The sequence below is a fragment of the Callospermophilus lateralis genome, chromosome 2, assembly GCF_048772815.1.
Source record: "Callospermophilus lateralis isolate mCalLat2 chromosome 2, mCalLat2.hap1, whole genome shotgun sequence".
NCBI lineage: Eukaryota > Metazoa > Chordata > Mammalia > Rodentia > Sciuridae > Callospermophilus > Callospermophilus lateralis.
Window position 1 is genome coordinate 199,962,126 of NC_135306.1, and position 27,435 is coordinate 199,989,560.

The 27,435-nt window shown below is 38.1% G+C and overlaps 1 protein-coding gene and 1 pseudogene across 2 annotated transcripts; one reads left to right on the plus strand and one right to left on the minus strand.

Annotated features, from left to right (window-relative positions):
* Nucleotides 1-220: 220 nt before the first annotated feature.
* On the minus strand, nt 221-26,317 carry LOC143391887 (membrane-spanning 4-domains subfamily A member 4A-like). 2 transcript variants are annotated; one of them, XM_076844658.2, is made up of 7 exons: nt 26,148-26,317; nt 14,164-14,323; nt 8,167-8,286; nt 5,770-5,826; nt 3,316-3,471; nt 2,533-2,634; nt 221-516 (listed from the first exon to the last, which is right to left on the minus strand). In XM_076844658.2, exons 1-7 carry the CDS (start codon nt 26,165-26,167, stop codon nt 445-447), a joined length of 687 nt encoding a protein of 228 aa, XP_076700773.1. In that variant the 5' UTR covers nt 26,168-26,317; the 3' UTR covers nt 221-444. The 2 variants fall into 2 exon arrangements, with proteins under 2 accessions (XP_076700773.1, XP_076700774.1); XM_076844659.2 differs by having other exon boundaries at nt 14,164-14,354.
* Nucleotides 26,318-27,130: 813 nt separating this feature from the next.
* LOC143391888 (protein kish-A pseudogene) lies at nt 27,131-27,346 on the plus strand (annotated as a pseudogene).
* The last annotated feature ends 89 nt before the right edge of the window (nt 27,347-27,435 follow it).

The following is a 27,435-nucleotide window of genomic DNA, read 5'->3' on the forward strand; positions in this document are numbered from 1 at the left end:
AGGCACATGCAAGGACTGGTTGTGCTATCCCATGGCACTTTTCATGGGAAAAAAGAAAGAAAAAGTGGGGAGACACATGTATTCAAATTTCTTGAAGGAAAAATAATCTGTGTCCCAGCTGTCTCATTTCGGCAGCAATCACAGTTTCTTTGCCTGTTTAATCCCTATATGTCAAGTCTTGAGAATAAATGAAAACGTCCAAGTTCTGCTGACCCTTAAATGCATGCTTTATTTATTTAATTTCAAATATTCTGATAAAGATACAGAGGATTGAGTTGTCAAGTTCCTGGAGAAAAATGAGCACATGATTCTGAATTTATAAACACACACACACACACACACACACACACACACACACACACACATCAGAGTGGGATTCTAAATTGCGTTCTTGAGTTAAAGTAAGAATAGATTTTCTGGAACATTTTTCTCTTGATGGTGGCATTACACCTCCTTAAAAGGTGCACAAGCCGCTGTCTCTGTCACAGGAGGATTTGGTGGCAGAATTACCAGGGCCTGTGAAATAAATGAGAATGCCACAGGTGAGCGACCAAACCACCTCAGGTCTCCCTTCCCCACCCACTTATGTCATCTGCAGTGTCTACACCACCCTCTCTGAATTCCATCCAGAGCAGCCTGGTGGACTCTCAGGCGTTCCTCAGACCAGGCTAGATCCAGGAGCCTCACCCAGGGATGCTCTGGGCCTGAGATGCTGATGGCTGGGAGCCTTAGGTTTAATCCATCTTATGCAAGAACAATGGTCCCTGAGGAGTTACCCCTAACCAAGGTGCTATGGGAAATGCAGGGCTGCTCCTCCAAACCAGGTTACTCGTGCTGATGACAGTGCACATCCAAATCAGGATCTGCTGCCACAATAAAGCCCCACTGAACCCACACTGGCCCAGGGTGGCAGGAATTATCAGGAAACTCACACTACTTGGGCCTTAATAAGGCAAAACCCACTATGAGACTTCAGGTGATTTAGCTCCTGTCTCTTCTGTGGGGGAGTTTGCTGTGGTGTTACCTTGGAGCCTCGAAAGAAGGCAAAGAGGCACAAACAACAGAAATGAGAACCACAAGAGCAGTCTCGTTAAACTGTTGTTCTATATTTGTCTGTGAGTTTTGCTGCCCCAGGGCCTTTGTATAATGAAGCTAATGAGCAGCTGCTGGGTTTCATTTGTTTACTTATTTATTTTTTATTTGTTCTTTTTAGTGATACATGACAGTAGAATATATTTTGACATATTATACATACATGGAGTACAACTGCCTCTTCTGGTTGTACATGATGTGGAATTACATCAGTTGTGTGTTCATATATGAACATAGGAAAGTAATGCTTGATCCATTCTACTGGCTTTCTATTCCCATTCCCCCTAACTTCCCTCCAATCCTCTTTGTCTAATCCAAAGTACTTCTATTCTTCCCTACTCACCCCCCTTCGCTTATTGTGAGTTAGCATCTCCATATCAGGGAGAGCATTCAACCTTTGATTTTGAGGAATTTGCTTATTTCACTTAGATGATATTCTCCACTTCCATCCATTTACCAGCAAATGACATAATTTCATTCTTCTTTTTGTCTGAGTAATATTACGTTGTGTATATGTACCACATTTTCTTTATCCATTCATTTGTTGAAGGGCACCTTGGTTGGTTCCAATAGCTTAGCTCTTGTGAATTGAGTTGCTATAATGTGGCTGTACCACTACAGTATGCTAATTTCAAGTCTTTGGGGTATATGCTGAGGAGTGGAATAACTGGGTTAAATAGTGGTTCCATTCTTAGTTTTCTGAGGAATCTCCATACCGCTTTCCAGAGTGGTTGCACCAATTTGCAGTCCCACCAGCTGCTAGGGTTTTACTAGCCACTTTCTTTCTGGAACCCTCAATGTTTAGAGGAAACCCCCGATCAACCTGATGGCTGGATCTGGAGCATCTCCCCAAAGGCTCAAATATTGAAAGCTTGGTCCTCAGTACAGCAATATTCACAGGTAGATGTTTTAGGAAGTGATGAGATCCAGGGAGCTCCAACCTTATCAGTGGATTAGGCTACTGATACATTCATCATTTGAGTGGACTATAGGGAGATGGTGGAAACTACCGGAGGTGAGATCTAGTTGAAGGGAGTAGGTCTTTGAGGGTGTGTCCTTGAAGACTATACCTTGTCCCCAGCCCCTGTCACCAGCCCCTGTCACCACCCTATTCTTTTTAGGACCTCTTTCCTGGTCTCTTCTCTCCATTTCTTGCCTTACTCTCTGTGTGAGTCATTATTTTCTGGGAGAGCCGAAGACAGAATCTACTGCAGGTCTCAAAAATGGATAAAGAAGTTTAATCCCTGGAATTTCTTCAGTAGTCTAGGGAAGGTTTCTGTAAATGACTAATGAAACAAAATCTGGCATTCTTGGAGGACCTCTCCATTGTGAAGAAGTGTCTGATCTAGACGCAGGATACCCTACTAGCAGGTCTGTGAAGTCAATCACACAGCAATAGAAAACTGGTAGAGACACCTTCAAAGGAAGGCCAATTCTCACCTCACCGGGGCTGCAGCAGATCACTTTGCATCCAAAAGCAGAGAGGGACACAGCAATGCAGAATTCCAGCACACTCAGAATAAGCACCACACACTCCAGACCCTAAAACAAAGCACAACAAAGGAACACAGGAATGGAGATGAGAGGGTCCGAGCTTATTTGCCCCAAATCCATTGTAAGTGGTAAAAAAAAAAAAAGTAGTCAAGATAGACAACCAAGATGGAGAATTTGCCGGGAGCTGGATGTGGAGGCTAAAATGTCCTCAGAAGGATATTTGAACATTGGGAATAATGTCAAGAGATGTCAAGAAGGTTGCTGGATTTATCACCACCTGTAGGATAACGTTCAAGACAATTTTCAAATATTACTAGAGGACCATGGAACTTCATCAGGCTCCCTCAGGAAGCCCGAGGACCTATAGAAACTGACATCCGCCCTCCTTTTTTTTTTTTTTTTTTAAGTGGACATAATAGTATACACTGATCCGTGCTTTAAAATTAAACAGGAAAAATGGTGCAAACATGCTCATCTCAGTAGCTATTTAATGAGTATGTGCTCTATCTATCGATATTGCTTTCTACTCGTTTGGCCTCATGCTATGTAGAGGAAGAACAAAGAGCAATGAGAGGTGAACCTGGTGGCTAAATAAAAGACCGTTCTATTTCTCAGTCACATCCAAATTCCCGAAGTGCCTCACTCATTAATGGAGGTTGCTTTTGCCAAGGTCAGAGCCCTGCGTACTTCCTTCCACCCTGGTATCCCAGGAAAAGAGGAAGCACTTACCATTAAAGTTTTCATGGTCCCACAACGATCTGAAATCTCATTGTAGTTACAGTAATAGTAAAATCTGGTAAAAATAACCACATTAATTACAGTGATGATCATCCCTGTGGAAGACAACACAGAGCTGACAATGTTCAGGCCTAGACTGCTTCGGACCTAGGAAGCAATGAAAATCAATTAAACAACCCACAACATCCCCAGATAGATCTCCATCAATCTCTTTCAACCTCCACCTCTTTCCCATCCCATTTCATCCTCTCAATCTTCATTAATAATCTCTTAAATCGATTCTTTTCCCTCAGGACTTTCAATTCTAAATTTTTGCCAAAACAAAAATATGATCTTGTTCTTCCCAAGAATAAATCCTTCATAGATAAAGAACTTGAAACACTTAACACCAAAAACCCCAAATAACCCAATCAATAAATGGACTAAGGAACCAAACAGACACTACACAGAAGAAGAAATACAATCGACCAAAAAAATATGGAAAAAACTTTCATCATCTCTACTAATTAGAGAAATGCAAATCAACACTACTCTGATTTTCTCTCACTCCAGTCAGAATGGCAGTTATCAAGAATACGAGCAAAAATAAGTGTTGGCGAGGATGTGGGGGAAAAGGTACACTCATACATTTTGGTTGGACTGCAAATTTGTGCAACCATTTTGGAAAGCAGTCTGGAGATTCTTCAGAAAACTTGGAGTGGAACCACCATTTGACCCAGTTATGTGGGTCAAATGGGTTTATAATCAAAGGACTTAAATTCAGCATACACAGTGACGCAGTGACACAGCCACATCAGTGTTCATAGCAGCTCACTTCACAATAGCTAAACTATGGTACCAACCTAGGTGCTCTTCAACAGAAGAATGGATAAATAAAATGTGGTACAAATGCACAATAGAATATTACTCAGCCTTAAATAAAAATGAAATTATAACATCTGCAGGTAAATGGAAGGAACTAGACAACATCATACTAAGTGAAGTAAACCAATCCCCAAAAACAAAAGGCCAAATGTGTTCTCTGTTAAGTGGATGCTGAACCATATTGAGGGGAGGGGGCCTTGTAGGGGAAGAATGAAGAAACTTTGGATTGTGCAGAGGGGTGTGAGGGGAGGGGTGGGGCTGTGGGGATGAGATGGAGGGTAGAATGAGACAGACATTATTACCATATATATGACTACACTACTGGGGTGACTCTGCATCATATACAGACAGAGGATGAGAAGTTGTGCTCCATTTGTATACAATGTGTCAAAATGCATTCTACTGTCATCTATAACTAATTAGAACTAATTTTTTAAAAATAGAAGGGAGACCAGTAGAATAGAAACAGGGAACCAGGGGGGAGGGAGGGGAGGAAAGGGGGAGGTATTAGGGAATGAAATTGATCAAATTATACTGTTTTATTGGTGTGCATGTATGAATATATCATAAAAAATCCCACTGTTATGTATAACTATAATGTGCCAATCAAAAGGAAAAACAGATTAAATCCTTCAGATAACTCCTATGGGCACAAGAGACGAACTCTCAATCCCCCAGGAGAGATTTCAAAGTCCCTTATACCGTTCCTGCGTCCATTTACTCCCCTGCTCTGCTACAGATGAGTGACCTCTCATCATTTCTAACTGATTCTCAACTCTCATGCCTCTATTCTCATATTATGTCTCTCTTCTGTGTATGCTTTTGTTCGTATTCTCTTCTCATGGAGAAGGTATGGAAGCTTTTTATAGAAATAGAAATTGCTCAGGCAAGTATGAGGTTTGGTGTGCGTGTCGTGCAAGGTACATTTTAATGGCGGTAGCTGGTAGAGAAGGTAGGAAGGTAGGTGGAGGACAAATTTGGAAAGACTGTATTTATTATGCTCCAGAATTTAAAATTTATCCTTGAGCAAAGAAAACTCAAATATGGCCCTTAGCCAGTAAAATGTTTGCTGAGATCTGGACTTTTGCTTTTTACATGCTGACCCAAGAGTTATGTTTTAAATTCACTGCTTCTTATGTAATAGTGCTTGAGGAACTTCCTTTACTGCAAACTCAAATCCTTCCTGGATACAGTTGGAATACTCATTTTCATCAGTAAGTTAATAAAGATTAGTCCACTCCAATACTTGATGTTGTCATTGTGGGCTGGATCTCAAGCTTCAAGACTTGGATGGCTGAATCCACCTGACATTTCTTTTCTAGCATTCTCTATATCCTATATCTGCATAACAATTTGTGCAGCAACTACTCTGCCAAAATATCTGGTCAATGTCAGTAACTCTATCATCAGCCAATTATTCGCCCACCATTTTTGAAAGAAAGATCTTTCTAGGTAAAATTCATAATATCTCTTGATGTTTTTAAATCAAAGAAACAAACTTTGCTTTCTGTTCTGGAAGAATGCACATTTGACTAAATCCTTCCCCTTTCAATGCTGAAGTAAAATGAAAAGAAATATTACCATTCCTTTTGTAGTTCTTTTTCCTGCTGCAATTGAAAAGGAGCCTGAAATAATAAACTAGGAATAAGAGGGAAAACGTGGTTAAAAAAACTTTAAAGATATATCAGAAATTATAACTTACTATAACTTATTAATTTATTAAATTTGTGGTATTAAGGGAAAAATCACATTAATTGCTACTGTTATTTACAATGTTGATAAGGCATTTAATACAATTCAAAATTACTATTGACTTAAACATGGTTAATAGAATGTGAAGAACTGTATTTTCTATAATATGATAGAATGTCTGTTTTCACCTAAAAGTTTTTATCATGTTCAGTGGGGAAATACTAGGGTGTCCTCCTTAAAATGAAAATCAAGATAATGATATGGATTATTATATAATAGTATTCTGAGTACAGTAACCAAAATACTTAGGTGAGAAAATATTTGAATAATTTGTTAGACTTATTCACATATGAATATGATTTATATTTGAAACATCCAAGAATATCATCTAAAAACTAATACTAACTATTGAAAGTTCAGTCAGGCACATGGAAAACATTATATATTATATATGTTGTACACAATATCAGATATGCTGTGCCAGAAATTATATATGATTTATAAATATTTGTCTATTTGTACGTTAAAAGATAAGACTTAATGAGAAAATGTCATGAAGCACAGCAAAAATTATATATAGCATCTCAGAAGACTAGACTTAACAAGGAATGCAAAAGATATACATGAGTAAAACACGACAGTGTTCCAAAGGAAATAAAAGCAAGCTTGAATAAATAGACCAAAGTGGGGATAATGCTCCAAGATTCTCATCAAGATCCATAGCTGTACTGGAGACCTAAGAAAACTGTACAATTGGTCTTTGAACTTGTACCATATAAAGGAGAAAAGGGAGGCACTTTTCAACTGAAATTTGGAAGTAAGGGTGAGAAAATAATTGAAGGTATCAGCAAAAATGTTTCTCATGACCAAGCAAAGGCTTGTCAGGTGGCAAACACCTGCAGTCCTCTGATGACAGATCCTGTAGGTCCCAGTGAACCAATGAACATGCGGAGAAGTCATGAACTGGGTAAGGTGGTTTCCACCCTGGTCTTGCAAAAAAAAAAAATGAAAGTGGAAGTGTAAAACTAGAGTGGTTAGAGTGGTATGTGATTCTAGAACTGGACTGATGCTTTTCAAGTCATGATTCCGATACCAAAAAGATCTTGGGAAATTTCCTTAAACCCTGTAAGTCACGATTGCTTCATCCATGCTATGAAGACAGATCCTCCCTCAGAAGTTGGTGGTGATTACTTGGGACAGGACTGTGCCACTCAGCAGGGAGCCCAGATTTGTGGAAGAGTTTCATAAAAGCTCTTTTGGCCTTGGTATTATTAAATAAAGTGTAGCTCAGCTTCCAAAAGATCTGCATTTGCTGTTCTTCAAATCTGGCCCTTCAGCTGTCAACAGGACAGAAAAATTAAAAAGGCAAATATCTCACAAAACTCTAAACTGTCTTATTCTCAATTTTATAGATACGTGGATATCCTTTAACACTTGAATATGTTCCCTGGTTCTAACAGAGACGCATTTTAGACAGTTTACCTTTCTCTTGTCAGTAGACAAAAAGATAATTTATACTTAGTTTACACTTTCAATTTGCTTAAAAAAACCAACCAAACAAACAAACAAACAAAAAACTCTTCTTGTAAATGTGGGTTTTTTAGGGAAATATTTCTAAATTTTCTTAAATTCTAATATAAATTATAGTTACATGTTCATTAAACTTGTGAAACAAAACTTATCTAACAGCAACTCCGTTTTCTAAGATGAGTTCGACAGTACAAATTGCCTATCAGTTACGTATTCTCTTCTTCCTTTCTAACAACACCCTCATTTTGTTTAGACTCTCATGAGCTTCAGAGCAGGGTGAACAGACACAGAAATGATTCTAGATTAGTCCAAGTTAACACTAGCAAGTGCATTATTATTGCCCACAGCTGGTTTAAGAATACACATATAACACATTTGTGAACATGAGATGTGTCAGCCAGTCAGATAAATTCTTACCCTACAGGATACCAGCTCTGGAACTGACTAGCCTTTGCACTTTTTGTGGTCTTTGCTGTCTTTTGCTGTCAATCTTTGATTTGAGCCTGTGGTTACAGGCTGGTATGCTCTATCCTAATAGATGCATACTAAATATTTGGTAGATCCAACTTTCCATGAGTTTTGTATTTTCATTGACACTTTAAATATGAAAAATCTGAGTCATCGGAAGGTTGAATATACCTTTCTCAAAGTTCTAGAACTACTAGAGAGAGTTGGGGTAGGATTCCATGCAAAGCCTGACCTTATTAACAACAGTGTTAAGATACCTCCAGTTATTCCAGAAGATATGCTACTCACCATCAGTGACCCCCAAACTGTGTACCCCGAAATTATAAGTGGTCCATAAATGAACCACTCAAGAGTCATCATTATTATCCCGAAGATGAAGATAATCAGGGCAATTATAATCTGCACAACCTAGAAATGACAAAGAAAGTTAAAAAAGATCATCCACCACCAAAATTGTGACCATGCTCTCTCATATCCAAACACTAAGTGACCCTCATTCTCCATCTTTTGATATAGTCTGATGAATTTCCAGATATTCTTATCACTTTTTTTCTCATCAAGAACTATGGATATTCTAACTTATCAAAATTATTCCTCAGAATATTTATCATTGACCCATTAATTTCAAGGTTAGAAGGAGCATGCCAAAACCTGCTCAGGGCACTTTTCTGATACTCTTATTGCTTCTTCTACCACAATGGCTGTTCTCTTTGTCACATGCTCAAACAGGAGTCATACAGGACATAGGAAGCAATCATTCTAGCAAAAAGAGGTAACCTGAAGGAAAAAAAAAAAAACTTAAATGGAGGCAGAGAACAAATGTGGCATTCTTTTGGGATCTGAGGAAAGAATTTGTGTGGGAGACCAACCTTGCACATGACTGAGTCACACTCCCCAGCTGGGTGCTGAGGTGCTCAGTCACAGAAATGTGACAGAGCTTTCCCCACCCTTCTTGGGTTCGAGGGTCGATGTCTTGTGCATGGGTGTGTCTTGCTACAGCCCCGTGGGTGGAGCTATGCTCACCTGTTCCTTTGTAATATAACCCCTTGTCCTGTTTAGGATAGAATCTTCCATGGAAGTGCCTTGTGTGTGTCCCCTTCTCTTACTGTGCCCTTGGGTGTGGCCTACCCAGGTGTCAGTCAACCTGCTGACAGTGGACATCATGAAGATAGACTCAGGCCCCTGAAACCTGACCCCTTGCCTCATTTGAATAGCTTCTCCTCAATAAAAGGGGTCAACGCATGCTCTTGCTCTCTCTCTTCCTGCGGACCCTTAAGGTCAGAGGAGCCTTCATAGCGACCCCAAACAAAAAGGTATTTGTGTCTTTTGTTGATTATTTTGCGCAGCCCAGTCAGCCCAGTTCAACTGGAGTGACCCCTGAGCCTTTTAGTTGTGAGAACAGAAACCCGACAAATTTGAGTACAGTAAATAAAAATGAGGAATTGGAGTTCAGTTGCGCAAAAGGTATTAAGAAGGAGTTGAAGAAAATGAAAATAGTATCACAACCTTGGGGATGTAGTGAAGGTAGTGTGTAAAGGGAAATTCATAGCATGTGTGCATGCATAAGAACAGATGAAAGACCTAAAACCAATCCCCTGAGCTTTCATCTTAGGAAACCAGAAAAAAAGAAGAACAAATTAAGTCCAAAGGAAACAAGAAAAAACAAAAAGCATAAGAGAAATCAATGAAACTGAAAATATGAAACCAATAGCCAAAGGCAACAAAAATAGAAAAACTGTTTTTAAAGATAAATAAAGCACCCAGAAGGAATGCTTTCAAATCAATTTCCTTTTAGCCAGTCTATGAAAGAAATAGGAGAATACCAATTAGAAATATTAGATATGAAATAAGGAATGTTATTGCAGAACCTAGGGCATAAAAAGGTTAATAAAGGAATACTATAAGAAACTCTGTACCCACAAATGAGATAACCCAGATGAAGTAATAAGTCCTCAAGGCATAATGTACCAAAACTCACAATAAGAAATAGCTGATCTGAGTAGGGTTATGTCATTAAATAAGATGACTTCATGATTTAAATATTCCAAAACAGAAAGTACCAATTACAGAAGATTTCAATAGCAAATTCTAACAAATTCTTAAAAAAGAAATGATACCAGTTCTCTATAATATCTTCCAGAAAGTATAAATAGTGGGCATGCATTCTAACTCATTCTATGAGAGAGGGCAATATCATAATAGCAAACCCAGACAGAAATTACCCCAAATAATAAACAAATAAATAAATAAGAAGAAAGAAAACTAAAAGTCAACACTTTTGAAATTCTTACTAAAATATGAATACAGATACTAAAATCCTCAACAAAACATCATTGAATTGAATCTAAGAAGGTATAAAAAGAACCATCTTCTGTAACAAGTGATATTTATCCCAGGTAGGTAAGTTCAACATTTAAAAATAAATTAATCTTAACTATCACATCAATAAACTGAAGAAAAATCATGTGATCATATCAATAGATGCAGAATAGGCATTAAAAAAAACTCCTAGTAAATTAGAAATGGGGAGGAACTTCCTCAACTTGCTAAAGAATACCTACAAAAATCCCACAGCTCCCTTCATAGTTAACAGTGAGAAACTCAAAGATTTCCCACCAAGATGAAGGGCAAGGTGCTTCTTTCAACACTGTGCTAAAGTCCTACCTAAACTAACATTAAAAAGTAAAGGAAACAAGAGAAATATATATATATAACTAGGGAAGAACTAAAAATGTTCATAAATGACATGATGGTCATGTAAAAAAGTCTGAAGGTAAAATAAAACAAAATACTCCTGGAACTAATAAAACTCATAACTGACTATAACAGGGTTTGGAGGATATATGATTCTGAATGTTTACCTCTAAATGTGACCTGACATTTTTCTCTTAAAGCTTTTATTTTTTCCTTGTTTTGTATGTTAAGCATTTTAATTATAATGGGTCTTGAAGAGCCTCTTTTTTGATCTGCTCTATTTGAGGTTCTGAATTCTTCCTGTATCTGAATGTCCACCTCATTCTGAAGGTTTGGAAATTTTTTCTATTATTATTTCCTTGAAGAGTTTATCCATTCCATTAGCTTGCACCTCAGAGCCCTCAAAATTCCAGTGTTTCTTAAATTGGGTCTTTTCATGTTATCCCAGAGTTCTTACATATTCTTACCATGTTAATTATTTTTTTCCTTTGATACTAGCTGAATATTCAAGGCTGGCCACTTTGTCTTTCAGTTCTGAGATTCTGTCTTCAGAATGGCTTACTCTACTTAAATTAGTAACCTTAAAAATTACATACTTAGGTATTGATTTGGGATTGTTATGAATAAATCTGAAAAACTTGTACAAAACCTGTAAGGAAAACTATAAAACTCTGATGGATTAGATCAAAGAATTAAGTAAACCTGAGAAGATATTCTATTCCTTGTTCATAGACAGGAAGACTTAATATTGTCAAGATTTAATTTCTTCCCAACTTCATGTAGAGATTCAATGCAATCTAAAATCCTAATAAGTCGTTTTGTAGGTATGAACAAACTGATTCTGAAGTTTATAGCAGATGTAGTATTGATGAAGAACAGAGTAAGAAGACTAACACTATACAACTTCAGTGCATATTAGAAAGCTACATTTATCAAGACACTATGGTATTGTAAAAAAATAGTAAAACAGATCAAGGAAATAGAATAGAAAGCTCAGAAACTGGCACATAAACAGCATCAACTGATCTCTGAAAAAAGCAAAAAAAAGTGATACAATGAAGAAAAGATAAGTCTGTCTTAGTTCATTGAACATAATGTTCTCTAGTTCCATCAAGTGACATAATTTGGCTCTTCTTTATGCATAAATAAAACTCCACTCTGTGTATGTGTGTGTGTGTGTACCCATAATGCAGATTTCTTTGACTTAATACACATTAAGTTTCCTCCATTTTTTTTTCCTGGCTTGATAACTTGTTTCAATTAGCATTGAAAATATTCAATATGTATGTGTACACACACACACACACACACACACACACACACACACACACACACCTATTCTTTATCCACTCATCCATTTATGGATACTTCAGTCCCCTGATTGTATTGCTCTAAACATGAGTATGCATGTATCATTATGGTATGCTGACTTTAATTCTTTTGCCTAGATCCCAAGAAGTAGAATAGCTGGGTCATATGGTGGTTCCATTCCCAGTCTTTTGAGAAATCTCCATGCTGATTTTTATATGGTTTTACTAATTTACAATTCTACAGTCTATAAGTAAATCCTTTTTCCCTACATCCTCACCAGCATTTATTATTATTTGTATTCGTGATAAAGGAATTCAGCAGTTTCTTACAAAACTGAACAAATTCTTACAATATGCTATTATTCGGATATAGTTTGTCTTCCAAAGGTTTGGGTGGTAGAGTTGAGGTGGCAGGACCCTGAAGAGGTGAGGCCTTGAGAAAGGTAATTAGTTCAGGTGTAACCATCCATGTAAGGGGCTGAGGAGAGGGGTGGCTCTCACAAAAGCAAACTGTTATAAATTCAGGTGCGGCATGTGCTTTTTCTTTATCCTCCTCCAAAATGTCTGGATGTAGCCAAGGGACTCTCACTAGAATGCAGTACACTTTTCACTTTTCATCCACCACAAGTGTAAACCCTATAAACTCATTTCTTTTTTAAGTTACCAAACCTCAGGTATTTTTTTCTAACAACACAAAATGGACTTGAACACCATATACTCCAGCAATTGTGTTCGCTCCAATGAGCTGAACATTTATGACCATTGGAAACCCAGACACAGATATTCATAGCAGCTTTATTGACGTTTGCAACCAAAATATCATTTTATAGAAGAATGTGTAAAAAGGAAATGTGGTACATTCAGAAAAAGGAATATTTCAGTGCTAAATTGAAACAAGCTATCAAGTCATAAAAAAACATGGAGGAAACAATGTATAAAGGGACAAATGGTCTGTCTACTACCGGTGAAGGAAATCTACATTAAAAGGCTAAATTATCTAATTTGCCATTTAATTAAATCATTAAATTTAAATTGATATTTAATTCCAGTAATATGAGTTTTAGAACAAGGCAAACTATAGAGGAATTAAAACAATAGCAGTTTCCAGGGGCTAGAGAGGAAGGAAGAATGAGTACACAGAACATGGGGGATTCTCAGAAAAGGGAAATTACTTTGACACTATGAAGGTGGATATGTGTATTATTCATTTGTCCAAAGAGAGAATCTTAATGTGTATCACGGACTTTGAATTATAATGATCTGTCACTGAAAGTTAATCAATTGTAAAAAATGTACTGGTGGGGGAGATTGATAATGGGAAACTATGTATGTATGGGCACAGAGTGACTATGGGATATATCTGTGTTTTCCTCTCAATTGTTCTGTCAAACTAAAATTCCTCTTTAAAAAATCTGTTTAAGAATACTTACTAAGCCTGGTGTGGTGGCACACTCCTGTAACCCCAAAACTGAAGCAGAAGGATCACAAGTTCGAAGCCAGACTCAGCAAAAGTGAGACACTAAGCCTCACTTTTGAGACCCTGTCTCTAAATAAAATACAAAGCAAGGCTGGGGAGTGGCTCAGTGCCCCTGAGTTCAATCCTTGGTACCCCCCCCAAAAAAGAACACTTTTTAATAAATTAAGAATAAACATTGCATATGTCAATATAAATAAGCATTTTCCAAAATTGAAAAAATTTGAATAAGGGGGTAGGGGAGAATATAAAGTACAATTGGTTGAGCCCAGCTGAAGTTGGGATAAAAATAAACCTCTGTATTCAGCATCCCTTAACCTGCCCTATAGTGGCAATGTTTAAACTCTCCTTTTCTTTAGCCACATCCATCTGAGATTCCAGGTAAAAGTGTTTGGAAGATAAAATATTCTTTACCATCTGAGAATCAGGCTAAGTAAAGGAACCAGAGAGACAGATAAAGAGACAAATGGTCTGTCTACTACCAGACAGGCCAGTGGCGAGGACCTCGGCTAGCCCATTAAGCCCTTTCTGCAGCTGTTCTTCCCCTGGGCTGAAATAGAACTCTCCTGGATGACCCACCACCTGGAATGGATCTGAAGTCACCATACTTTAAATGTAGCTGGATCAGAAACATGATGTGACAGAGTACCATAACAATTTTTTCAAATGATGAGACCTGAAAATTAAACACTGAAGACTCTAGGACTGGTGGGTAAACTGCAAGGTTCCTGGGACAGTATTGGGCACTGGGTTGATCAGGTGTGAGTTTACACCCCTGGTCTTCTCTCACACAGGCGACTGACTTACCCCGAGAACCAAGGGTTCACCCTTCAAGAACTTCCTCTGCATCCTTTTCCACACTTGGGAGCGTAGAGCCGTTGCCTGCTCCAGGAACTGCAGAGCAGGGCCACCCTCCCCGGAGGTCTGTTCCGGTCCTCGCATGGTTATCACGGCAGCAGAAACAGTGCTAGAATAAGAAATTGATTCAGGATAAGGACCTGGATGGGACAAGAGAGGGACATGGCAGTGTGAGTCAGCTTTCTCCCTATGGGGAAATTCTGAACTGTATTATGATAGCTATTTAAGAAAGGAAGGCATAAAAAGGAACACATTAAGAGGAGAAAAGGGGAGAGAGAGAGAGAAAATCTAAGGACCACGTGATGTCAAGATCTTAGTGTTGAAGACAAGAAAATGTGGAGAGAACCGAGGTAAATAGGTTGGACCGCCAAATTAGGAAATTTTCTTCAATTTCATATTTCAAGAGTGATTGAATTGATCTCTATCCATATTTTTCCTATTCCATTGGTTATAGCCACCTCTCCATTGAAGGATCACTTTAATATTAGTAGTTAGCTACCCAGAATCATCAGCATTACCATTTATGTATAGTATCTTATAGTCCCCTTTTTCTTATCGGAACATAGGTACACTCTCAGAACTAGAAGTCTTTCCACTGTCTGTCTTTAGTGAGTATATTTTATGGAACCTTGAATTTTGTTCTACAAACTGCAGACTTAGAGGATGGAACTTAAGACTCAGAATCATACCCTTGACACCACATTTTAAATCTCTTGTCTTATTATAGTGCCTTAAATCTCGGGCCCGGGATATGGCTCAAGCGGTAGCACACTCGCCTGGCATGCGTGCGGCCCGAGTTTGATCCTCAGCGCCACATACAAACAAAGATGTGGTGTCCACTGAAAACTAAAAAATAAATATTAAAAAAAATTCTCTCTCTCTCTCTCTCTCTCTCTCTCTCTCCCCTCCCCTCTTTAAAAAAAAAAAATCTTGACTTGCTGATGCATAGTGAAGATCCCCAACCTGTAGGTTCAAGCTGCTAGTTTGTCCCTCAGGGTCAAAGACCCCAGATTCATAGGCAATCTGCATCTACTTGTGCCTCAGTGAGAGAACATGTTCCTAAAGTTTCAAGAGACACAGTAGTTTTGTAAGATCCTGTTCAGCTCCACACAGCTGAAGCAACTGCATGAAGCCTGCAACACTACCTCCAACCAGAGCTTCTTGCCCAGCCCACCAGCTCAGACTCATGTGCAGGTGAAAATCTTGACCTTTAAGAGTACTTTGTAAAGTGTGGAGGATGTGGATGCTCCAAAAGTTGTGCAGACAGCCACACAGATACACAAGAAATGTGAAAACGCAAGGAAATACAGTACTTTCCAACGAACGCAATAATTCCTCAATAACTGACTCCAAAGAAATAGAAATACATGAGTTTCCTGAAAAGGAATTAAATAGACTTAAGGAAATTCAGAGGTACAAAATAATACAGGTAGACAATTTAGACAATTCAATGAAATCAGAAAAACAACTCATGATCTGAACAAAAAACTAAAGATATATATATAATATATGTTATATAATCTATTGTATAGATTATATAATCTAGTATATATTAATGATATATTAATCATATATTCATGTTATATATTAATATATTATTATATAATATATAACATATAATATGTTATTTTATATTTGTTATATAATATATTATATGTTATAATATATATTATCTTATATAAAACACCATATATATATATATATATATATATATATATATATATATATATATATAAAACAAAGAACCAAACAGAAACTCAAAACTGAAATCTTCAATATCAAATAAAAAATATAAGAGATTTCCATGAAATTCATTTGTAAAAACAAGAGACCCAGAATAGCCAAAGCAATCTTTATCAAGAAGAGTAAAGCAGGAGGCATCACAATACCAAACCTTAAATTATCCTACAGAGCAATAGTAGCAAAAACTGCATGGTATTGGTAACCATACAGACATGTAGACCAATGGTACAAAGCAGAAGACAGAGACAAAACCACATAAATGTGATTGTCTCATACTAGAAAAAGGCACCAAAAACATACATTGGAGAAAAGATAGTCTATTCAATAAATGGTGCTGGGAAAAGTGGAAATCCAAATGTAGCAAAATGAAATTAAACTTCTATTTCTCACAAAAATCAATTCAAAGTGGATCAAAGACTTTTGCACTAGAACAGAGATCCTGCACCTAGTAGGCCAAATGTTCCTGATGTCAGCTTAGGACATGACTTCCTTAACAAGACTCTTAAATGCAAGAAATAAAATCAAGAATCAAAAAATGGGATGGATTTAAACTAAAAAGCTTCTCTCAGAAAAGGAAAAACATCTTCACCACATGCTCCTTAGATAGAGCACTAATCACTAGAATATATAGAGAACTCAAAAAACTTAACACCAAAAAAAAATAATAATAATAACCCAATCAATAAATGGGCTAAGGAACTGAACAGACACTTCACAGAAGAAGAAATACAATCAATCAACAAACATATGAAAAAAATGTTCATTATCTCTAGCAATTAAAGAAATGCAAATCAAAACTACTCTAAGATTTCATTCACTCCAGTCAGAATGGCAATTCCAAAAAATACAAGCAATAATCAGTGTTGACGAGGATGTGGGGGAAAAGATTCATTGATATTGGTGTTGGGACTGCAAATTGGTACAACCACTCAGGAAAGCAGTATAGAAATTCCTCAGAAAACTAAGAATGGAACCACTATTTGACCCAGTTATCCCACTCCTCATTTTATATCCAAAGGACTGAAAATCAGCTTACTATAGTGCTGGGAGCCACAGCCAATTAATATGATGCATGGCATTTTTGATTGAAAGGTGATGCCAGCTAGCCATTGAGATGATATGATTATGTTAAAAATTACATTCATATGGATACCGGACTCCTGCTGCGGGACTCCTGGAGAGTTCCCATTGGTTGGGAAAGTGCAGTAGGAGGGAATTCCGGGGAGGCGCTTGCGCTAGAGTTCCGGGAAGGAACCGGCAGAACGCCGCGTGGGTGGATCGGGAAGCTTCCCGGGCGGACGTGTTATTGGCGGTTCTTTCAAATAAAGTTTGTTCCTGTTTGAGTGGCTCGTGATCTTGTGCCCAGCCAGACAGCGGCAACTGGTGGCCCTGTACGGGGAGCGCCTGAAGCTTGGAGGTGAGTAAAATTGCTCGCCCCTGAGGGAAGGCGACAGAATGGGTGACCATTTCAAAAAACAATGTGTTCTTCTTTTGATTTATTTTGTTTTTGTTTCAAGCTGCCTATCCCTAGAATTTTCTCAGGCAAACTGGGAAAAATGGTTGGCTCAAGGCTTGAAGTTGTTTGGCCCGGAGAAAGAGAAAATTGATACAACTATTCTTTGCTCCGTTTTTGTTTCATTCTGTTTCGGCTTTGTTTTATGCTACCTTACTGGGTTGCGTTACCTTTATAGTAGATTAGAAACTAGTAAAAAACAAACCGAAAAACTGTTAAGTAAATTGTTAGAGGTCCAAACTGTGGTAGAAAACATGTCAGGTCAAGCAAAAGAGAAGGTCTCTCCAGCTAGTCAGACAGAGGAAAATTTGAAGAAAGAAAGCTTAGAGGAAAAACGACCATCAGTTGGGGAGTTACAACAGGAGGCTGCTACTAACTCCGTTCTATCACCAGAGGGCGTAAGAGCTGAGCGGCCCTCAATTCCTGTAGTTAATGCACAAAATCCTAAGGCAAGATCCCAAAGACTAGCATGCCCTGTACTTGAGCAGGCAGGAGGGCAACGAATTCATCGCGCTCTAGATTTCAAAACAGTAAAGCAATTAAAAGAGGCTGTAACAACCTATGGCCCGCAAGCACCCTTCACCATAAGCATGGTTGAATCTATTACCAACTTAGACATGACACCAGCAGATTGGGCTAACATGTGTCGATCTGTGCTAAATGGAGGACAATATTTGTTATGGAAGGTTGCCAATGAGGAATTCTGCATGGAGACAGCTAGGCGAAATACAGCAGCCGGTTACCCTCAAAGAAATCTGGAGATGTTGTTAGGAAAGGGACCTTATGAGGGTCAACGGCAACAAATTGAATATGATCCTGGTGTATACGCACAAATTGCTGCAGATGCAGTTAGGGCATGGAAAACTTTACAGGGGCATGGAGATTTACAAGGACAGTTATCTAAGGTAATACAAGGAACTAACGAACCTTACGCTGAATTTGTAGATAGGCTTATTCAGACAGCTTCTAGGATATTTGGAGATGTAGAACAAGCAATGCCATTTATAAAACAACTGGCTTATGACCAAGCAAATCGTTGCTGCAGAGAGGTCATTAGACCATGGAAACATGAAGATTTAAACACATATATTAAATTATGTAGAGACATTAATGAACAAGGACAAGTCTTAGCAGCAGTACAACAGGCTTTAGATGCCAGGCCAAAAACATGCTACAATTGTGATCAGACAGGACATTTTAAAAGGAATTGTCCCATAGGAGGAGGGTTTAACAAAGCTAGGTATCAAAGAAATAGAATACCAGGTATTTGCCCACGATGCCGTAGAGGGAGACATTGGGCTAATGAATGCCGTTCTCAAACTACCATAGAGGGCACTCCGTTATCAAAAAACGGACAAGGATCAAGTGTTTACCCACGATATCGTGGAGAAAGGCATCAGGCTCCATTGCCAAAAAACGGACTGGAGGGCCCAATGCTCCGGGGCCCAAAACCACAAATATACGGGGCAATGGAGGAACCCAACAGCACCATCAAGGTAGTGCCCAGGACACATTATCCATTAAATCCCTCATCAGACAAACTAGAGGGAGCGCAGGGCTGGACATCTGCGCCTCCGCAAGAGCAGTACTAACTCCAGAGATGGGAATTCAAATTATTCCCACAGGAGTAAAAGGACCTCTTCCCCAAGGAACGGTAGGCTTATTATTGGGACGCAGTTCTTCCACACTAAAAGGACTTATGATAAGTCCCGGGGTAATTGATCCCGATTATGAAGGTGAAATAAAAATTATAGCTAGTTCTCCAAGAGGCATATCAGTTATCTCACCAGGGGATAGAATAGCACAGTTACTAATAATACCCAGCCTACATGATAAATTTTCTAGTCGTACTGTAGAAAGAGGTACCAGGGGATTGGGCTCCACAGGTGTAGATTGGGCTATGCTGTCTTTAAATTTAGATTCTCGCCCCATGCTAAAACTAAATATTCAAGGATACGACTTTAATGGGCTACTGGACACAGGTGCAGACCTTAGCATCATATCTAGTCAGGAATGGCCAAAACATTGGCCATTACAACAAGCCACTCAAACGCTTCAAGGCCTAGGAGTGGCTACTAATCCCCATAGAAGTGCAATGGTATTAGATTGGAAGGATCCTGAAGGATGTGAGGGAACTATACAGCCATATGTATTGGATCATCTTCCTATAAATTTATGGGGACGAGATGTCCTAGATCAATTAGGTTTAACGTTAACAAATAACATCAATCCTAATGCGCCCACTACTAGGGCTAAACAAGGTTTTAAAAAAGAAAAAAGATTAGGAAAACAAGGACAAAATATAGCAGCACCAATTCAAATAGATCAAGGAACAGACAGACATGGGTTGGATTTTCAGAAAGGGCCACTGAGACAATAAAAATTACTTGGAAATCAGAAAGACCAGTGTGGGTTCCTCAGTGGCCCCTGACTAAAGAAAAGATACAAGTAGCCCATGATCTGGTTAAACAACAATTAGCGAAAGGACATATACAACCTTCCATATCTCCCCATAATACTCCCATTTTTGTTATTAAAAAGAAATCTGGTAAATGGAGATTATTACAAGATTTAAGAGCCATTAATAATGAGATGGTTATTATGGGACCTGCTCAATCAGGGATTCCCCAATTGTCTGCTTTACCAAAAACCTGGTATGTTTTAGCTATAGATATTAAAGATTGTTTTTTTTCAATTCCTATTCATCCTGAGGATAGTCCACATTTTGCATTTACTATCCCTGCACTAAATCATGAAGGTCCTGATCAGAGATATGAATGGAAAGTACTCCCTCAGGGGATGGCTAATAGTCCAACTATGTGTCAAATTTATGTTAACAAAGCAATCCAACCACTTAGAAATCAAAATCCTGAACTACAAATATTTCACTATATGGATGATGTATTATTGGCACATAAAGATAAAAACATATTGCTGGAATGTTATGCCACACTTACAAACTTATTAAAAAATTATAATCTAGAGATAGCAATAGATAAAGTACAATTAAATCTTCCAATTAATTATCTAGGAGTCCTGTTATCCTCAACCATGGTCCGTCCACCAAAAATTCAAATACGAGTAGATCAACTCAAATCACTTAATGACTTTCAAAAGTTATTGGGAGACATAAATTGGATAAGGCCTTATCTAGGCATACCAACAGGAGAGCTAGGACCTTTATTTGATATCCTAAAAGGTCCATCAGATCCAAATTCACCCCGCATGCTAACGCCTGAAGCAAGAAAGGCATTAAAAATCATTGAAACATATATGGAAAATATGCACTTGGATAGAATTGATATAAGTTTGCCTTTATTATTTATTGTACTACCAACAAAAAATATTCCTACAGGAGTATTTTGGCAAGAAGGTCCATTATTGTGGATACATTTATCTTATTCTCCTAATACTATTCTTACTAGATATCCTGAGGCTGTAGGACAATTAATACTCAAAGGAATAAAAGCAGCAAAGGGAGTGTTTGGGATTTCTCCCAATAAAATTATTACTCCATATACTATGGATCAAATTGATGAGTTAGCCAATGAGTTAAATACTTGGGCAATAATCATGTGTAAATCTAATGTTTCATTTGATAATCACTTGCCATCTAATCCTTTGTTGTCTTTTTGGTCTAAGCATCCTGTAGTTTTTCCAAAAATGACAAGAAAGACCCCTATCATGAATGCTCCAAATATATTCACTGATGGGTCAAATAATGGTACAGCAGCAGTAGTTACCCCTGATCAAACTTTTACATTTTTAGTACCCAAACAATCAGCTCAAAAGGTAGAGCTTAATGCAGTATTACAAGCTTTTATGATGTTTAAAGATTCTGTATTTAATTTATTTTCTGATAGTCAATATGTAGTTAATGCTATAGTATCCCTTGAAGATGCAGGTAGGATTTCCCCTTCTTCTACTGTTTTCTCTTTGTTTTCCACTATACAAAGTCTAATCTGGGACAGAAAAGATCCATTCTTTATAGGACATATCAGGGCACATACAGGATTGCCTGGAGCCCTTAGTTTAGGCAATGAATTAGCAGATAAATCTACACATGACATACATATTTTCTCCACAATAGAAGAAGCTATAAATTTTCATAAAAGGTTTCATGTCAATGCTAATACTTTACAAAAACGTTTTAAAATAACTAAAGAACAAGCCAGACATATAATAAAACAATGTCAAAATTGTGTGACATTTTTACCACAAGTTAATCTTGGAGTCAATCCTAGAGGACTGATACCTAACCATATTTGGCAGATGGACGTCACACACTTGCCAGAATTTGGAAAATTAAAATATTTGCATGTTACAGTTGATACTTCTTCTGGATTTTTGATGGGCTCCCTTCATGCCGGAGAAAAAACTAAAGATGTTATAGCTCATTGCTTACAAAATTTTGCCACTGTGGGCGTTCCAAAACAGTTAAAAACAGATAACGGTCCCGGTTATGCTTCTACCTCTTTTAAACAATTCTGCTCATCATTTGGCATTACTCACATAACAGGAATTCCATACAATCCACAGGGACAAGGCATAGTTGAAAGAGCTCATCAAACTATTAAAATGTACTTATTAAAACAAAAGGAGGGAATTGGAAAGGGGTATATATCCCCCAAAGATAAACTTAAAATAACCCTCTTTACTCTAAACTTTTTAAATTTGGATTCATCAGGACTTAGTGCTGCGGAAAGGCATATGTATCCAAAAAATGTGCATAAGCCTAAAGTTCTTTGGAAAGATATTCTAACAGGACAATGGAAAGGTCCTGACCCAGTAATTGTCTGGAGTCGGGGCTCTGTTTGCGTGTTTCCACAGGGAGAACAGCAGCCGATTTGGATTCCAGAAAGACTAACTAAAACGATTTCTACAGATCAAAAAGAAGATAATTTGACTCAAATCCATAACAGCTGATATCCAGAACTCCAGCTTGGCCATTCTTACATCTGCGACTGATTAACCAGGATGCTTTTTTCAATATCTATTTTATTATTGCATTTTTCCATATCATAGGTTCTATTTTATTTTTGAGCTCATACAGACCTAGGTTGATGTTTTTCTGATCAGTTTTATTTTTTAACTGTGGAGTTTTTAACATTGCAATGGAGATTTCACCTAGGCGAAACTACAAGGCCTTTACTATTGTCTTATGTGTTGTATGTTATATGTGCACACTTCTGTTTTGTGTTATGTGTCTATATGTGCGTATGTCCATAGATCATATATGAGGAGTGCTCAAAAAAAAAAAAAAAAAAAAAAAAAATGGATCCAAGTACTTTTTATTATTCACGTAATTTTAATGGTTTAATTTAAATTGGGTAAACAGCTGTTAAAAATTATTTTAATATGTGTACAAATAAGCAGGTTAACAAATCTGTTTGTTTATTTTCATCTTTCCTTTTCATTATATTTAATAATTCTGTTCAAGATAATGTAAATTGTTCTAAAAAAAAAAAAAAAAAAAAAAAAAAATGTTTTCTTAGTACCTGTTAAAATGTTACATTTTTTTTTCTTTTTCTCTTTAACATCATTGTCAGAATTCTTATTTTTCATCCCAGTGCCGGTGAAGACAAAGATAAAACCAAACTACAACTTCTTCGATAATTATCACAACAAACTGTATAAACTGATATATCAATGATCTTGGGAGGAAATGGACATATTGATAGATTCCTCCACTTTGAACTGCTTACAAAACTTGCCTGGACTATGTATCACTTGTATGCACTGTGATCTATCTGTTGATACAACAAATTATGGTAATGCTGGCGTATCTTTGCTGATGTGTCACCAGTGATGCAATTTTCCCTAGGAGTCGTCAATTGATGTGGTGTTGTGGCATTTCTGTATCCTCCTCCCTTCTACTAGTGATGGTCTAATTTTGGGGGCCAACAGAGGTGAGGCAAAGAACCTCACCCCCCCACTGGCACCAAGGCCAAATCTGGGGGCCAACAGAGGTGAGGCAAAGAACCTCACCCCCCCACTGGTGCATAGGCCTATCCACAAGTATGGCTATTTGCTGGACCGGTAGTCAGTGACGGGTATGATCCAATTGCAATGGTATCAACCTAAGACAGGAGGCTGACGCCTAAAGGTCAGTTTTCCAATGACGGGTAAGAACCATATGTTGAATTGGACAAACCTAACAGGCACGGTCCCTAGCCACATTACTTGTTTCTTAATTAAACAGAAGGGGGGAGATGCTGGGAGCCACAGCCAATTAATATGATGCATGGCATTTTTGATTGAAAGGTGATGCCAGCTAGCCATTGAGATGATATGATTATGTTAAAAATTACATTCATATGGATACCGGACTCCTGCTGCGGGACTCCTGGAGAGTTCCCATTGGTTGGGAAAGTGCAGTAGGAGGGAATTCCGGGGAGGCGCTTGCGCTAGAGTTCCGGGAAGGAACCGGCAGAACGCCGCGTGGGTGGATCGGGAAGCTTCCCGGGCGGACGTGTTATTGGCGGTTCTTTCAAATAAAGTTTGTTCCTGTTTGAGTGGCTCGTGATCTTGTGCCCAGCCAGACAGCGGCACTATAGTGACTCAGCCACATCAATGTTCATAGAAACTCAATTCACAATAGCTAAACTATGGAACCAACCTAGATGTCCTTCAACAGATGAATGGATTAAAAAATGTGGTATATATACACAATGAAATATTACTCAGCCTTAAAGAAGAATGAAATTATGGTATTTGCAGGTAAATGGATGAAACTAGAGAATGTTATGCTAAGTGAAATAAGTCAATCCCCCAAAACCAAAGCCCAGATGCTTTCTCTGTTAAGAGAATGCTAATTCATATTGGGGGGTGGAAGGTAGGAAAGAATGAAGGAGCTTTGGATTGTGCATAGGGCCATGACGGGAGGGGTGGGGCTGTGGGGGTGGGAAGAATAGTGAAATAAGACAGACATTATTACTCTATATACATGTATGATTACACTACTGGTGTGACACTATACCACGTACAGCCAGAGGAATGAGAAGTTGTGCTCCATGGGTGTACAATGTGTCAAAATGCATTCCACTGTCAAAAAAATAAATAAAATTAACCACCACCACCCCCAAGTACAACAGATTTTAACAGCAGACTGGATCAAGCAAAATTTTAAACTTTGTAAACTTGAAAACATCTTGGAAAATTAGCCGTAAGGGGGAAAAGAGTGGGGGGAAGCATAAAAAATGTGAAGAAAATCTAAGGTACTGGTGGGATACCATTAACAAATTTTCACATTATGGGAGTTCCAGCAGGAGAAGAGACAGAAAGGGATAGAAAGCTCACTTAATAAAATAATTGATGAACAGTTCCCTAGTCCAGGGAGAGAAATGGACATCCAGATCCATGAAGCTCAAAGTTCCCCAAAGAGATTCAAACCAAAGACCTCCTCTCCAGGGCATATTATAAACAAAACATCAAAGTCAGAGACAAAGATAGACTCTTACAACAGCAAAAAAAAAAAGCAAGCCAAATATAAGAGAATCTTGATTACACATCAGTGAATTTCTTGACCAAAAATATCCTGAGGGCCAGAAGAGAAGAGGATGAAAAAGTCAAAGTGCTAAAATAAAGACGATAACCGCAACCCCAAAATAGTATAACCAGAAAAAACTCTCCATCAAGGAAAATAAAGATTTCCTCAGGTAAGCAAAAATAGGGAACTTATTACCGCCAGACTTATCCACAGGAAGTACTTAATGGAGCTATTCAAGCAGATATATATTAAAGGATAAATATTATCAGGAAAATATATGAAGGTATTAAAAAACCACTGACAGAGGTAGACATATAGTCACATTCAGAATAAACTATCATGGTGGTGTATACATCATTCATATCACCCATATGCTGGGTAAAAATTAAAATGGTCAAAAATAACTACGGTGATGCAAGTTGCAAAGGAACACACAATGTAGAAAAACGTCAATTGTGATATAAAAATATACATCATGGGAAGGAGGGTAAGGTTCTATTGGTCACCTTCTTCTTTAAAACACTTCCTTTGTATTACACTAGAAATAAATAGTTAAGCATTTTTAAAGTTGTTGATAAGAGAAATTCAGCTGATTCTGTCTACCTTTGTTACCCTAACCTTATTTTGAACTTCTCTTCTCATTTATGTACTTATTTATTCTGTACTTATTTATTATGTACTTATTTGTCCTGTGGCAGGACCATTGTAAGTGTATTTGGCTGAGGACTCTGCCTTGACCCCAAGCCCTCTCTCCACCAGATTCAGCATGTGGCAGATCTTTTCTTTAAATGTCACATTATAAAAATGACAAGTTTGGAGCCAGAGAATGAAAACTACAGAAGGGGAGTGGTGTTTTAAAGGTACATAAAATGATTAATCAAACATTGAAAGTATTGCTCACAGTTTTTTGAAAGCCCAGAAAGTTAGAGAACAAAAATAACTAAAACTACCAACACACACCCAGCTGTGGACTTTAGGAGGTGGTTGACTATCTTCATCTTGTGCTGCAAACCTACTCCTCAAATGCACCAGATGTACACTTCCAGGTGCACTCAACCCTCCCCGATCCACAGTACCAGTATGTGCTATGTGAGCTGTCTCATTCTTTCTCCTATTCCCAGGAGTCTAAGAACCAGTAACTGAAAATCCATCAGTCCAAAAGCCCAGGAAGGATGTCCCTGGACCTACCTTCTTCCAGCCTGCAGCATGTGCTGTGTCTGATGGGGTCCAGGCTCCAGAGAAGTGCCTCGATTCTCTGTGAAGCTAGAATCACCTCCTCCCACTTCACACCTGACTCAGATTAAATCTGCACTTTTTTTTTTCTAGTGGCTTTTCTGAATCCGAAAGGCCGTGCTGAGAATTTCTGAGAATGACAACTAGTTCCTCTTTTATTGTCCCTAATATGGGAGTGTCTATCTATTGTGCAATTTGCTGAAAAGCAATGATCACGGCTTACAGTGTCTTTCATATGAAAATAATAGTGGTGACTATTTGTGGGGGTCAGCGTGAGGATGCGTTGTGTGCCCAACTCTGTTGAAAGGTCTTAATACACACAAACGAATCTAATGGCATTTAGAAGCCTTCTGAAGGCCCATTTTCACAATTTCATACAGCTCCATGTTATTTTCAAACTATACAATTTAAATATGTTATTTACATGAAATTACACTGTTGGAGATTCATTGTGAAAGTCCATAAAATGGCAACAAGGTATCAGGGCACTATGACGCATACCTTTAACCCCAGCTACGTAGGAGGCAGAGGCAAGAGGATGGAAAGTTAAAGGTCAGCCTGGGCAATTTAGCCAAAGCCTGTCTTGAAATAAAGAGTGAAAAATAAAATAAAATAAAAAAAGTTCTGTGATAGAGTTTCCCTGCTACTTGAGAGGTTGAGGCAGGAAGATAACAAGTTTGAGGACAGCCTCAGCTATTTAACAATACTGTCTCCAAAAGAAAAAAAAAAAAGAAGTGTGAGTGTAGCTCAGTGTTAGAGTGCCCTGGGTTCAATTTGCAGTGCTCACCCCCTAATTAGAACAAGTTGGCGGCATAGCAATAATTAATACAACACCTTTCAAAGTCAAAGAAGAAACTGGAGTAAAAGAAAGAACTTGGTCTTGCTCTTCCGCCCTGGGCCTGGAAGGGTGACGTGGCTGGGGCATTGATGGCCTCACTATGTCTGCCATTTTCAATTTTCAGAGTGTGTTGACTGTAATCTTGCTGCTTATATGCACTTGTGCTTGATGGTCCTTGGCATCCAGCCTCCTGGACAGAAATAAAACTGGACTATTGGGAATACTTTGGAAGTATGCCAGAATTGGTGAATGAAAGAGTCCTTATGTTTCAGTATTCTGTGTAGCGATGGCCTTCAGCATCCTTTTCATACAGTAGCTTGGAAAAATGCCAGAATTCAATTGCCATCAGACTTCAGTATGAACAAGGACTTATCTGCAGAAAATAATGGCAAGAATGGTTAACCC